The sequence below is a fragment of the Daphnia magna genome, linkage group LG2, assembly GCF_020631705.1.
Source record: "Daphnia magna isolate NIES linkage group LG2, ASM2063170v1.1, whole genome shotgun sequence".
Taxonomy (NCBI): domain Eukaryota; kingdom Metazoa; phylum Arthropoda; class Branchiopoda; order Diplostraca; family Daphniidae; genus Daphnia; species Daphnia magna.
This window is the reverse complement of record NC_059183.1, coordinates 14,475,323-14,486,507: the sequence shown is the minus strand read 5'-3', so window position 1 is coordinate 14,486,507 and position 11,185 is coordinate 14,475,323. Positions and strand designations below refer to the sequence as shown.

At 41.1% G+C, this 11,185-nt stretch overlaps 3 protein-coding genes across 9 annotated transcripts; 1 reads left to right on the top strand and 2 right to left on the bottom strand.

The window, feature by feature from the left end:
• Positions 1-106: 106 nt before the first annotated feature.
• LOC116916736 (sulfotransferase family cytosolic 1B member 1) lies at positions 107-2,906 on the bottom strand. Of its 3 annotated transcripts, XM_032922070.2 has the most exons (9): positions 2,730-2,906; positions 2,607-2,636; positions 1,546-1,784; positions 1,324-1,420; positions 1,103-1,262; positions 900-1,026; positions 696-793; positions 436-616; positions 107-349 (listed from the first exon to the last, which is right to left on the bottom strand). In XM_032922070.2, exons 3-9 carry the CDS (start codon positions 1,763-1,765, stop codon positions 237-239), a joined length of 996 nt encoding a protein of 331 aa, XP_032777961.2. In that variant the 5' UTR covers positions 1,766-1,784; positions 2,607-2,636; positions 2,730-2,906; the 3' UTR covers positions 107-236. The 3 variants fall into 3 exon arrangements, with proteins under 3 accessions (XP_032777961.2, XP_045025426.1, XP_032777960.2); XM_045169491.1 differs by having other exon boundaries at positions 2,607-2,906; XM_032922069.2 differs by lacking the exons at positions 2,607-2,636; positions 2,730-2,906 and adding an exon at positions 1,890-2,045.
• A 1,177-nt stretch (positions 2,907-4,083) lies between these two features.
• On the top strand, positions 4,084-9,354 carry LOC116916675 (hepatocyte nuclear factor 4-gamma). Of its 3 annotated transcripts, none has more exons than XM_045169489.1 (9): positions 4,084-5,128; positions 6,646-6,919; positions 6,997-7,091; positions 7,174-7,289; positions 7,676-7,822; positions 7,888-8,017; positions 8,092-8,211; positions 8,284-8,520; positions 8,602-9,354. In XM_045169489.1, exons 1-9 carry the CDS (start codon positions 4,852-4,854, stop codon positions 8,955-8,957), a joined length of 1,752 nt encoding a protein of 583 aa, XP_045025424.1. In that variant the 5' UTR covers positions 4,084-4,851; the 3' UTR covers positions 8,958-9,354. The 3 variants fall into 3 exon arrangements, with proteins under 3 accessions (XP_045025424.1, XP_032777865.2, XP_045025425.1); XM_032921974.2 differs by having other exon boundaries at positions 7,652-7,822; XM_045169490.1 differs by lacking the exon at positions 4,084-5,128 and adding an exon at positions 6,065-6,543 and having other exon boundaries at positions 7,652-7,822.
• On the bottom strand, positions 9,105-10,755 carry LOC116916780 (DNA replication complex GINS protein PSF3). 3 transcript variants are annotated; one of them, XM_032922130.2, is made up of 7 exons: positions 10,618-10,754; positions 10,360-10,557; positions 10,201-10,289; positions 9,957-10,095; positions 9,757-9,886; positions 9,542-9,682; positions 9,105-9,450 (listed from the first exon to the last, which is right to left on the bottom strand). In XM_032922130.2, the coding sequence occupies exons 4-7, from the start codon at positions 10,091-10,093 to the stop codon at positions 9,361-9,363; spliced, it is 498 nt and encodes a 165-aa protein (XP_032778021.1). In that variant the 5' UTR covers positions 10,094-10,095; positions 10,201-10,289; positions 10,360-10,557; positions 10,618-10,754; the 3' UTR covers positions 9,105-9,360. The 3 variants fall into 3 exon arrangements, with proteins under 3 accessions (XP_032778021.1, XP_032778022.1, XP_032778020.1); XM_032922131.2 differs by having other exon boundaries at positions 10,388-10,557; XM_032922129.2 differs by having other exon boundaries at positions 10,201-10,557; positions 10,618-10,755.
• Between the last annotated feature and the right edge of the window lie 430 nt (positions 10,756-11,185).

Below are 11,185 nucleotides of genomic sequence, written 5' to 3'. Positions count from 1 at the left end.
ACCATGTACAGTACTTGATAACACACGGCAGCAGGCCAAGGACTTTCGCCCCCATTCTACTTGACCTACACTGATCGTCACGGAGAGAGCAATTGAAATCACTACGTTGCAGTGATAGATTGTATTTCATCGACGATATGGCTATATAGTTCAGCAATCGATTGGTAAAGCGAATATCAATAAAACGGATCGCGTTATCACAGCATAATAATGTCATTGTCGAGTCCGGTTCGCGTTCAAATCTTATCGACGAAGGTGATGTCACTCCCACGAAGATTTAATTCGGTCCACTCGTCAATCTGGCGGCTCATTTCGGGACTAAAGTATCTTTGCCAGTCTCCAGTTTCACCTTTTTTTTTTTTTTTAAATGTATCCAAATATAATTTGAGATAAAAAAAAAATGATTTGATTGTGCAATGGGTCCCATACTGGTACCTTTACGCATAAAATTGCCATCGGCGTTGAAAACTCCGTGCTTTTTGCCGTCCTCCTTATTCACGGCCGAGTTCTTTGACAGATTTTCAAATGTCAAATGATGAACGAGTTTTGCCAGCTGCTCGTCCGTCAACGATTTGCCCAAAAAGTGGGCCACTTTTTTTATTTGTCCCTCTAAATTCTGGCGGATTGCAATCATCGATTGATTTATAGGCTTTCAATCACGCGGCTATGTAACTATTTAAACATCAAGTGCTGACCTTCTTCAAATCTTCGTAGAAAAGAAAGAGAACATTTGGATTGTTCTTCGCTTTCTCCCAAGTAGCCAAAACTTGCCCGAAATACGGAGCGTACCAGACTACGCTCAATTAAAATTTTTAGAAAATGTGAAAGCATATAGAATTTTTCAAATTAAAAAAAAAAAAAAAAGGGAAAGCGAACAAAACTTTCCAACAAGAAATTACCTTGGTCCTTCATAAATCGGTGAGCAAAACTTTCCATGTCTCCATCGAAATAGTGGAACTTGATCAGTTTGTGATGGTAATAATAAGACACTATGACGTCTTTAGGATTCCGGGCAACGTAAACAACCTGCAAGAAATTTCAAAAATTCAAAAAAAAAATATATTAAATAAATAAATAGTCGACTGACAAATGTCAAACGCACTTTGCAGGTATCCGTCAGTTGCGGTGGAAGTAAATCCAATGGCAAATGAGTTTTGATCAACCGCGGTGATTCCAATTTCTCCCTGATTTGCATTTGTTTTTCGACCGGTGGCAGGTGACCGTACGAAGAGACTTCTTGCCTCGGTATTAAGTACGGGAATCTAATGAAAATAATTGCGTCAATTAAGCAAAATTACGTCAACTACTTTGGTCTGCATATACTCGAAAAACGGCGATCGAACGTTCAAATCCCGTTTGGCTCCTTCAAAATCGCAATCATTCGCAATTAACCAAACCAGCTCTTGAGTCCACGTCGTTCCTACGTCATTCCAAAACGGGGCGTTTTTTTTTTTTTAAATAAAACGATTATTGAAACACAAATTGTCGTTTTTATGACTACAAATACTCGTTCTATATAGAACAAATCGAATAGATTGAACTCACCACTTTTGGGGAAGCTAAGAACCCAAATGTCATCGGGTCGGACGTGGAAATTGTAGAGCTCTTCGGCATGCTCGCCGTAATGCGGTGTCAGAACAAATCCACCCGGATCACCGCGGACAAGGCCCTCGACGTACTCCGGAAACTCCTTCAAAAACGGCTCTTCAAGCGTTTCTGGAATCGATTTGAACTCGACGTTCAAACGTTTCTTATCGGCAGCCATGTTTTGACGACACACTCAACTAAGAGATAAAGTTTAAAAAAAAATATATCAAATAAAAAATGATATCTTTGTGAAATTTGGAGTTGAACAAAAATCAGCTGATTTATAAATGTCTTTGGTTTACGTTTTCACTGGCTGAAAAAAAATTCAAATAAAAACTGCGTGTTTTGGCCCAGCTGTTGGGGTATGTCGATAACCTGCCGAAGACGTCGGGTAGCCTACTGCTGCCGCGAACCGGCCGACATTCAAAGCCATTGGAAAGTGAATAGATTTGTGTTGGAAAAGAGGGAGGAGATTTGTTTTTAGTAAAAAGAGAAAGGTGTCTTAATGGAATTTGGTCTCAACTCTTTTTTTTTTTTTTTCAAGGACTCGCTTTCACCGCGATAACAAACAAAAAACAAAAAAACTGTTTTGCTTTTCTTACGTATGCCGTAAGCTCCTAGAGTTTGTCCCGTTTGCCTCCCCTCTCCCCTCCGACACACCCTTTTTATGGTAATAATCCTTGAAAGCAGAGACATCTGCAAAAGGAGGATTGCAAATGGATAATGGGGAAAGAGAAACATAAATTCCCACATCGTCAATCTCCCACTTGTTGTGCAATTCATTTCATTGAGGGCGTTGCCTAGTAATTTTACTGTTTCTTTTCTTTTTCTTTAGATGTAATACTGCCGCCGGAGGACAAGCAAAGGTCGTGTTACCTACTTGTTGCAAAAGTATTGAGATTTCACAGTTAGTAATCGTTTCGAATTTCAATCGATTTCTTGTTGTTTTTATTGTCAAGTCAGACAAGTGCGCAAAAGGTATCGTCTGCTATGTAGAATAAAGCAAAGGTTAGGCGTACCTGATGTTTGGTTTTTTTGCTGTATCACGTCTGTTGAATGAGGAAATAAAATATTTGACAAGCTAGGATTAGAATAGATAGAGGCACAATGATAATAGCATTTGATAATCAAACAGAACGTACGTAGGGAAATGATGTAAGCCAATGTCAAACGTCTTCTTTTCGTGGGCTATTTTGTTTGAGTATAGACGGGAACAAGGTAAAGCTCATAGCTTTATTTGTTTCGTGTGTAAACAAGTGAGTTTTTTATCACTCTTACGTAATGGCAGTCAGATCAGTCGACAAAGTTTTGAAATCAAAAGTCTATACAGCGTCTTTATCGTCCAATTCTCAAGAAATCCAATGAACACCACGCGGCCTTACGCAATTTCAGCTCTTCTCTTAGCACATCGACGATTGTAATTTTCTCATAAACATGAAACTGCAATGTCGTCATCCCTTTAGTCAGTGTGTACTACAAGTAGAATCAGTTCGATTACTTGTCGGCAATGCTGTTGATTTACATCTACAAAACGATAACTCACACAATAAACAATTTCAAACATATAAAGATCGTCTCACTTTCAATTTTGAGCACGGCATCAGGTAATTGAAAACTCGGTTGAAAGAGTACGTTCGTATTCAAAGTTTCTTTTCAAGAAACTTGCAGACAGCGATAACCCCACGCTGAAAGTTCTCCCCCCATTTCTTTCTTTCTTTCGGGCTTCGTGATTACAACAAGTCACGCAGTTGTCAGCTGGGCAAGCCGTGCAAGACTAGCGTATCGATATATAAAGACTTGATTTGAACATTTCGTTTGTACTATCGATTGCGTTGCAGCCGGGACCACCACTTTGGAGTCGGGTGTTGCTGAGCGGGTCGGGCACAGCTCATCTGATATCGCAAGTTGCGTGACCTTCGCGCCGGCCGCTTCAGCAAACAAAATGCGAATAGAGCAACAACAAAAATAGTCGGAAAGAGCCAAGACAATGAAAAAAAAAAAAATAAAATGAAAATAAAAAATGAATACAAAACAAGAGAAGCGTCAGATTCTCAACCGGCAAAGCAATAAGTTTCAGTCAACAACTCACTTTGCAACCGATAAAAATACACGGACAGTTGTACTGGGACTAACTAGGCTGTTTAGTTGTTGAGAGGACCCACTTAGTCAGTGGCCCGTTAGGGAAAAAAAAAACACGCCCACGTAGACAGACATTGAAAGCGACCCAATCTCATCATTCCTTCAAATGAAAAGCACATTTAAAAAAAATTGTTCAACAATGCCCGCGACACGTTAAAAGAATTAACATTGTAGACAATGAAAGCCAAACAAAACACACAAAAAAAACCAATAATCAAATCTATCGTATCGTCTTTTTAATCGATTCATCACCCTCTACAGTGATAATCCGTTCGTAGAGATTACAGGGATATGGAGAAAAAATGAAAAAGGCGACTAGAGAGAGAGAGAGAAAGAGAGTAAGATGATCACATTAGACGGCCATTTGACACGTCCAGTAGTTTGGGCTTGAAGGGGAAGTGGCCAGCTTCGTTATCAGAGAGCGCGCTCCTAGTGAGTGTGTGAGCGTGTGTATCCCTTAAGTGTGTGTGTGTGTGTGTTCATGTATATGCGTTTGCGGGTGTGTGGCAAGGAAAAGGGACGAGTAAGCGAGGCTGCAAGACTTGGAAAAGTGATGCGATCCGTGGCACTGGCCAGTCGGGCTACTGACGCACGGCAAACTTATTTGACGGCTGCATCGTTTTTTCAAAGCCATAGTGTCCAGCATTCGGCCAAATGGTGCGCTCACGGCGGTAGTATACGCATAGACAGACACGGGACAAGTGGAAGCGGCCGTCGTTTATATAGTCACCGGCCAACCGGACTGGAAGTTGACCCTTTAGTCGCTGTGTTGCTCTTACTGGAACGCAACGGGGCGAACAGCGTGCGGCGCGCAAGCCAAAGTGCAATGTGCGACTAGTAGTTTGTAGTTTGGAGCTGTGTAGTTTTTCTTATTACAATAATAAAAAAAAACAAAAACAAACAAAAAAAAACGAGTGACCGATGATGTGATGATCTTGCCGGCCCGATACTAACACATTCAAAAAATCAATCCAACTCAAAAGAGAGAAAACAAACAAACAAACAAGAAAAACAACACGAAATCTTTGACGTTTTGAAAATCGCGTGTGTTCAAAGATCAAAGTTTTCGAGTTTTCTTATTTTTTGAATCAACGACGACGACGACGCCGACGACCGTATTATTTAATGGTTTTTATTGGCCAGTCATTCCAACGTTCAACGTTCACCGCGATGGAGTCATCGCGGGAGGAAACACCCCGTGCTACTGGAGCCGCTCACATCCAAGTTCAACAGCAGCAAAACTACAGCATCCGCAATGTGCATTCGATTGTGGCCGGCGTCCAACAGCAGCAGCACTACAGCCATCCCGGTGCATCGGTGATTGTGCAAAATGCAGCCGTTCTCGGAGGTGGCAACAGCAATGCCACTTTAATTACCATGAACAACAGCCCGCAACAACCAGGTAAATATATGCACATGTATAAACCATTCGTTTCGTTTCATTCAACTGTTTCGATTTCGCCGGGATGAAAATCAGCTGCAACTACTGGGAAAACATGAATTTTTCAAGTTATTGTTTTATCAAAAAGATGAGGATGCAGTAGGCCCCTTAACAATGCTTCCGTTTCTCTGTTTTATCTGCGTTTTACAGCCATCTTTTTTTTTTCTTTCTTTTCTCTAACCGATGTGGTCCAAGTTGGTCAATTATCAGTTTTCAAAAAAAATGTGTTGATTCGAAAACTGTCTCTCACAGTCATAGATAGTGGGACGATGCCCGACGCTTTGCTTGGTCATCTTTTCACTGATAGCCAGTCATCATATAGGATGACTTTTCTTATCATGCAAATGAAAATGAAAGAAAAAAAATATATGTATCCAAAAAGAAGAAAAAACAAAAAACAAAATTTTAGCTGATTGACGTCCGAGGGATTGCGACACTGGCACTGTGTGTGTGTGTGAACGTTCGATGTCAGCGCGTGAGTATGTCGAAATTTATCCCATCGGGATTTTTTTGTGTGTGTGTGTTGCTCACGGTACTTTTCTTTCGTATAGTTTTTGATATTGCGACGAGGCCACTATGTGTCAGTAGCGATAAGACTCCCCGGCGTTGGGAGAAAAAATAAGCAAGAAAGACGTTGAATGGGTGGTGGAGAAATGAAGAAGAAGGCGGTGGGGGGGAGGCCAGCAGCAAAGAATACTTGTATGCGATAAGCCGGACGCCAAACAGTTAGCGCGTCCGGGCGTTTTGGCTATCCAATACTGCAGCACTTGGGTGGACAATTCTCTTTTTCAATTCCCAAATAAGTCTTTCTCTCCTTTTTATTTTATTATTATTATTTTTTCTTTTTTTTTGGGGGGGTTCTTAACGTTTTAGAGACATCTTTTTTGCGTCCTTTGTTATTGTTTGTTGTGCTATTGCCATGGCAACACTCAATTGTTTGCAAGTGGTTTCGGAATAATGTGCAACCGAGCGTGCTGTAAAAAAAAGAGAGAAAGAGAAAAGAAAATACCAGTAAGGTACAACAAAGTCTAAAAGAAAAGAGACTCCATAGCGAGGCAAAACAGACACTGGGCCATTTATGTATGTTGGTCGGTGTGTGCGTTTGTGTGTGTTTAGAAAACAAGCGAGCTGGAGAGAGAGAGAGAGAGATATAAGGCGGAGATAATGGCATTCGGCCATCTCGTTGTTGGTTTCGTCAAGCATGCTACCGCACGTTTGGTGTTTGTTGCCTACTGCATTGACGGTGAAATCCTTCTCAGTCTGCATTATTCCATCTCCCTTTCATTGGCCATTTGTATTCCCAATCATGAACGATTGTACATGCCATTGTGTCGTGGCGGATCGCACAAAAGAGGGAGCCTAGTTCAATCGTAGAAGTATACAATTATTACACACACACACAGGCACAGACGCGTGTGTGTGTAAGTGAATAGTAGATTTGTTAACCTGATCGATTGGTGATGGTGTTCTATTACCAGTGACGGATGCTAGCGCGCTGCAATTGTCGGTGACGACATCCGGCTCATTGATTCCGGCACCAGCGTCGAGCGTCAACAGCGCCGGCTCCAGTTCACCGACCGGTAGCAACGGCAACAACGGCAACGTGACCGGCATCGCCGTCGGTCCCGTCGCCACCTGGTGCGCCATTTGCGGAGACAGGGCCACGGGCAAGCACTACGGAGCCGCCTCCTGCGATGGATGCAAAGGATTCTTCCGGCGATCCGTTCGTAAAAATCACGTCTACACCTGCAGGTTTGCGAGGAAACGAGAACATTCGATGGATCGGGAAATGTTTGATTAAGTTTACCCGAATTCCCCTTTTGTTGCAGGTTCAATCGGCACTGCGTGGTGGACAAAGACAAGCGGAATCAATGCCGATATTGCCGACTGGGCAAATGTTTCAAAGCTGGCATGAAAAAAGAAGGTAAATTCAATTAGTGGTACTCTTATGAATTTTTCAAGTTCAATTTTGTGTGCGTGTTGTGTTGGTTCGTCTAATTGAACAGCCGTACAAAATGAACGAGATCGAATTAGCAGTCGTCGACCGAGCTATGAAGAGCCAATTTCTGCCAACGGCCTGACAATCAATGTGTTAATCAACGCTGAAACTATGAGCCGACAGGTAAAAAAACAAAACAAACAAACAAATTCGATACCTTTCTTCTATGTCCTTATAACCAAAAGGAAACCTTTAAAAATTCCAAACTTTCGTCTGGAATCGCTTCAATTTGCTTGTGGTTTTTTTTTTTTTTTTTTTAAATCTGCATTTCCTTTCCTAATTGACCTACAACAACCTTATTATTTCACTAACAGTCTGCTAACGTTTGCTCATTTTTTTCCTTTCCCATTTCTGCCTTTTTTTTTATTTTCTCTTTCTTTTTCTTTCACGCTACCCCTTGCCAAATGGAAAAATAAAAAAAATCTGTGCATTTGTTGCTGCGATTTTTTCTTCGTCCCTCCCTCGATCGACTCTTTCCTTTCTAGTGTGAAAATTTGTATTTAAATCAGCTCTCAGCCGTCAACGATTACGATTTGAACAGCAAAAGGATGGCTACCATCAACGACGTTTGCGAATCCATGAAGCAGCAGCTGCTCTTTTTGGTCGAATGGGCAAAATACATTCCTGTTTTTAGTGAACTGCCACTTGACGATCAGGTGAGATCAACAGAAAAATTTCATCGAAGGCAATTGATGGCTATAAAAATTACTTACGTTTTTAGGTGGCGTTATTGAGAGCCCATGCGGCAGAAAATCTAGTGCTGGGTGTTGCTCGGAGATCTATGCATTTACGAGACATCCTTCTGTTGGGCAACGATTCGATCATGCCAAGGCAAACGGCTGGACACGGAGGTAAATTTCTATTACCTGTACCCATAAGGAGTTTACTTAATAAAAAAAATAAAAATATCCTTTTCGCAAAGCAGAAGTTGAAATTTACCATATTGGCATCCGCATCATGGATGAAATTGTCAAACCTCTACGAGACATACAGATGGATGACACAGAGTACACCTGCCTAAAAGCCATCGTCTTCTTCGATCCTAGTAATAAAAACGTTGGTTCTTAATGTTTATCCAATCTCAACATCTGACGTGAGCCTTTTGTGGTGTCATCAGATGCAAAAGGTCTTGGTGAGCCGGTCAGGGTCAAAGGAATTCGTTACCAGATTCAACAGTTGCTAGAAGATTATGTGGCTGATCGCCAGTACGCCAGTAGAGGTCGATTTGGTGAATTGTTGCTGGCCTTGCCACCACTCCAATCAGTTGCCTGGCAAATGATTGAACAGATACAGCAAGCCAGATACTTTGGAGTAACGCGTATAGATTCTCTGTTGCAAGAAATGCTTTTAGGGGGTACGTACCTTTTGTTTGTTTTTCCTGAAACGACGTAATTGGCTCAAAATTCGTCAACTAACAAAAGCTTTGCGGATGCAGGAGCCTCAATCGAGTCGGTCAATAATGCAAATAATTCTGGACCTTCATCCGGATACAATCCGCCAGTAGCAATACCGACTGCGCTGACAACGATGGCTCCTTTATCTGCTGATTCCTCCCCGACACACTCAGGTGGGCCGTCCCTCACTACCCTTCCTCTTCTTAATGGTCAAAACGGATTAGGAGGGCACCAAGCCATGTTGTTGGATCGAGGGCCATCGTTGTTGGATCGAGGGCCATCGATGACCATGTCCCCGGATTCGGAAGAGGACACGTTTACCTTGAGTTTATCCAGTCACCACCACCAGCCTTTCAAGCAAGAGGTGGCGGAGGGAATGGAAAATGCTTACACATAGTGGGTACCTACTGGCCCCCAACTTTACAAGAAAAGAAAAAAAGAAAAGAAGAAACACAACAAAAAAAAAAACAACAAAAAAAAAACAAAAAAAAAAAAAAAAAAAAAACAACAAAAAAAAAAGGAAAAAAGGGTTTTGTTTGTTAAATTAAAAGTTTAAGAGATAATCTATTCAATTGAGATTTGCGCGGCAAAATACTTTCAAAGGATGAGTAGCACAGTTACTTTAACAGGGACTCAACATATCCATTGTTGCTACCATCAGGGTTTCTTTTCCAATGTGTCCTTTTCCATACACTAAACGAGTTCATTGCTTTTGATTGACTGTGCCGAACTTCATAGTTGCTCAATATAATTGTTGATTAGATAGGGGCCAAATACACCTGAAATACTGGTAATTGTTTTTAAACGGTAACTTCTGCAAATTTTCTCTTTCTATGACTGGCGACCAGAGCAGCCGTGTTTATTTTGCTGGATTCTCTCCGTACCCATTCCTAAAAAACACAATAAAATAAAAAAATTAACAAATAAATAAAAAATGAATGTCTACGACGTGGCTCCTTTTATGTAATTTACAAAGCACACCTTGTAGCTTCTGTAGCTCAGCTGGCCCACTGCAAACAATTTCCTCTCTAATTCATCCAAGTTTGCAATAAGATGTACTGTCTCATGGTGTGTGGAGTGTTGGGACATGTCCATAATGTGTCTTAGTCGGTTAAGAAGTGTCTGATTGGCATCAGCAAGTTTTCTGAATAAGTAAAAGTTATATGACAAAGAACTATGTAAAGATAAAAATCAACCTGAACAAGGCTTTTCTTTATATCAAGGGAATCTTTCAGCTCCAGATTGGCCACATGATTGCCTAGATCGTAGAAATAGGGACCCCACTTGTGGAGGTCGACAACTATACTATCAGCCTGTAGAATTTGCCTGAAGCAAGTCAGAAAAACAAGACAAATGTTATTTTATGAAAAGCTAGTGTTGAAAAAGATTTATTTACCTATAGTTGACTTTGTAGTGTCTAGGAATTTCAAATGTAATGACTTTTTTGGCGTGAAGGGTTGGGACCATCCAAAAAGGCAGCTCAACTTTACTGCCTTGTTTGAGATCTTGATCATCCGCTGACTGGTCTAGCATGCCTGAATTCATTTAAGGAGAGAAAATTTTAATTTGCTGAGTGGAATTGGCTATCCAGCCTAACAAGTTCTGTTTAAATAAGGGTTAGTTTAAATATTTATTCTTACCCAACTTGGGAACAGATACTTCAAACTTGCACGACACCCTGACATCCTGGAGAACAATGTCTTCTATTGAAAAATAGTTTGGCGAATAGCTGAAAATCAATTTAGGCATTTTGAACGTTGAATTAAAGCTGAGCACAATAAAACGACAAGGACACGTACGACAGAGGAGAATACGAAATCAAATTACTCTCCGTTGTTTTCAGTGAGATGCCAGTAGTCGTTTTCCCGCCTTTTGTCCAGCGTTGTCACTTACTATTTATGGTTTTCCCTTCGTCTCTCCTTTTGGGAAGACGCCCAAAATGGTCGGCTGCCCCAAATGAGATGATCATCTCTTGCGTTGGCAATGAAGTTATTTACCTAGAAAAAACCTCCTCGTAAAAGATCAACTTTTGTTGACCAGATGAGTCACGCGCTCACCTCGGTCGTAATAATTGGACAGAATGATCTGTTTGCCGAGTCCGCCAAGGATTCAGAGACAGGTAATCTACTAGAAAACGAGCAGCCATATTTTCGACAGCTTCCCCTGGCTTAGAAACCGGGAAGTAGAAGCTAGCTGACGGTATTAACCAAGCCACTGATTGCGTAGAACCAAGCCCGAAATAAACTTGGAGCCCAGCCCTTGGTCGTCGTTGTTCTACCAACTCTAGTCGCAGCTTACAGTTAAACTTATTGCCGAATAGAAATATCCTCTCAGAAAGATATTTCGGCCAATCGTCGCTCTCTTGACGTGATTGGTACAGAATTCTTCTATCTGCGTCTTTGTAAAATATCTAAAAAATAAAAGAACTTCACGCTTATTTAAGTCACAATATTATTTTCTCTAATATTATTTTTGGTCTTCGTCTTTTTATAGTGCTTTAGACTTTTCGTTTACGCTTTTTCGCCATTTTATTCATTTTCGTAATGGCGGCGTAGGTCTTCTAGCCTAATGGTGTACAACGTGAGAACCAACCGCCACTCGAGAAAAGCAGTTGAAAAAGAAATC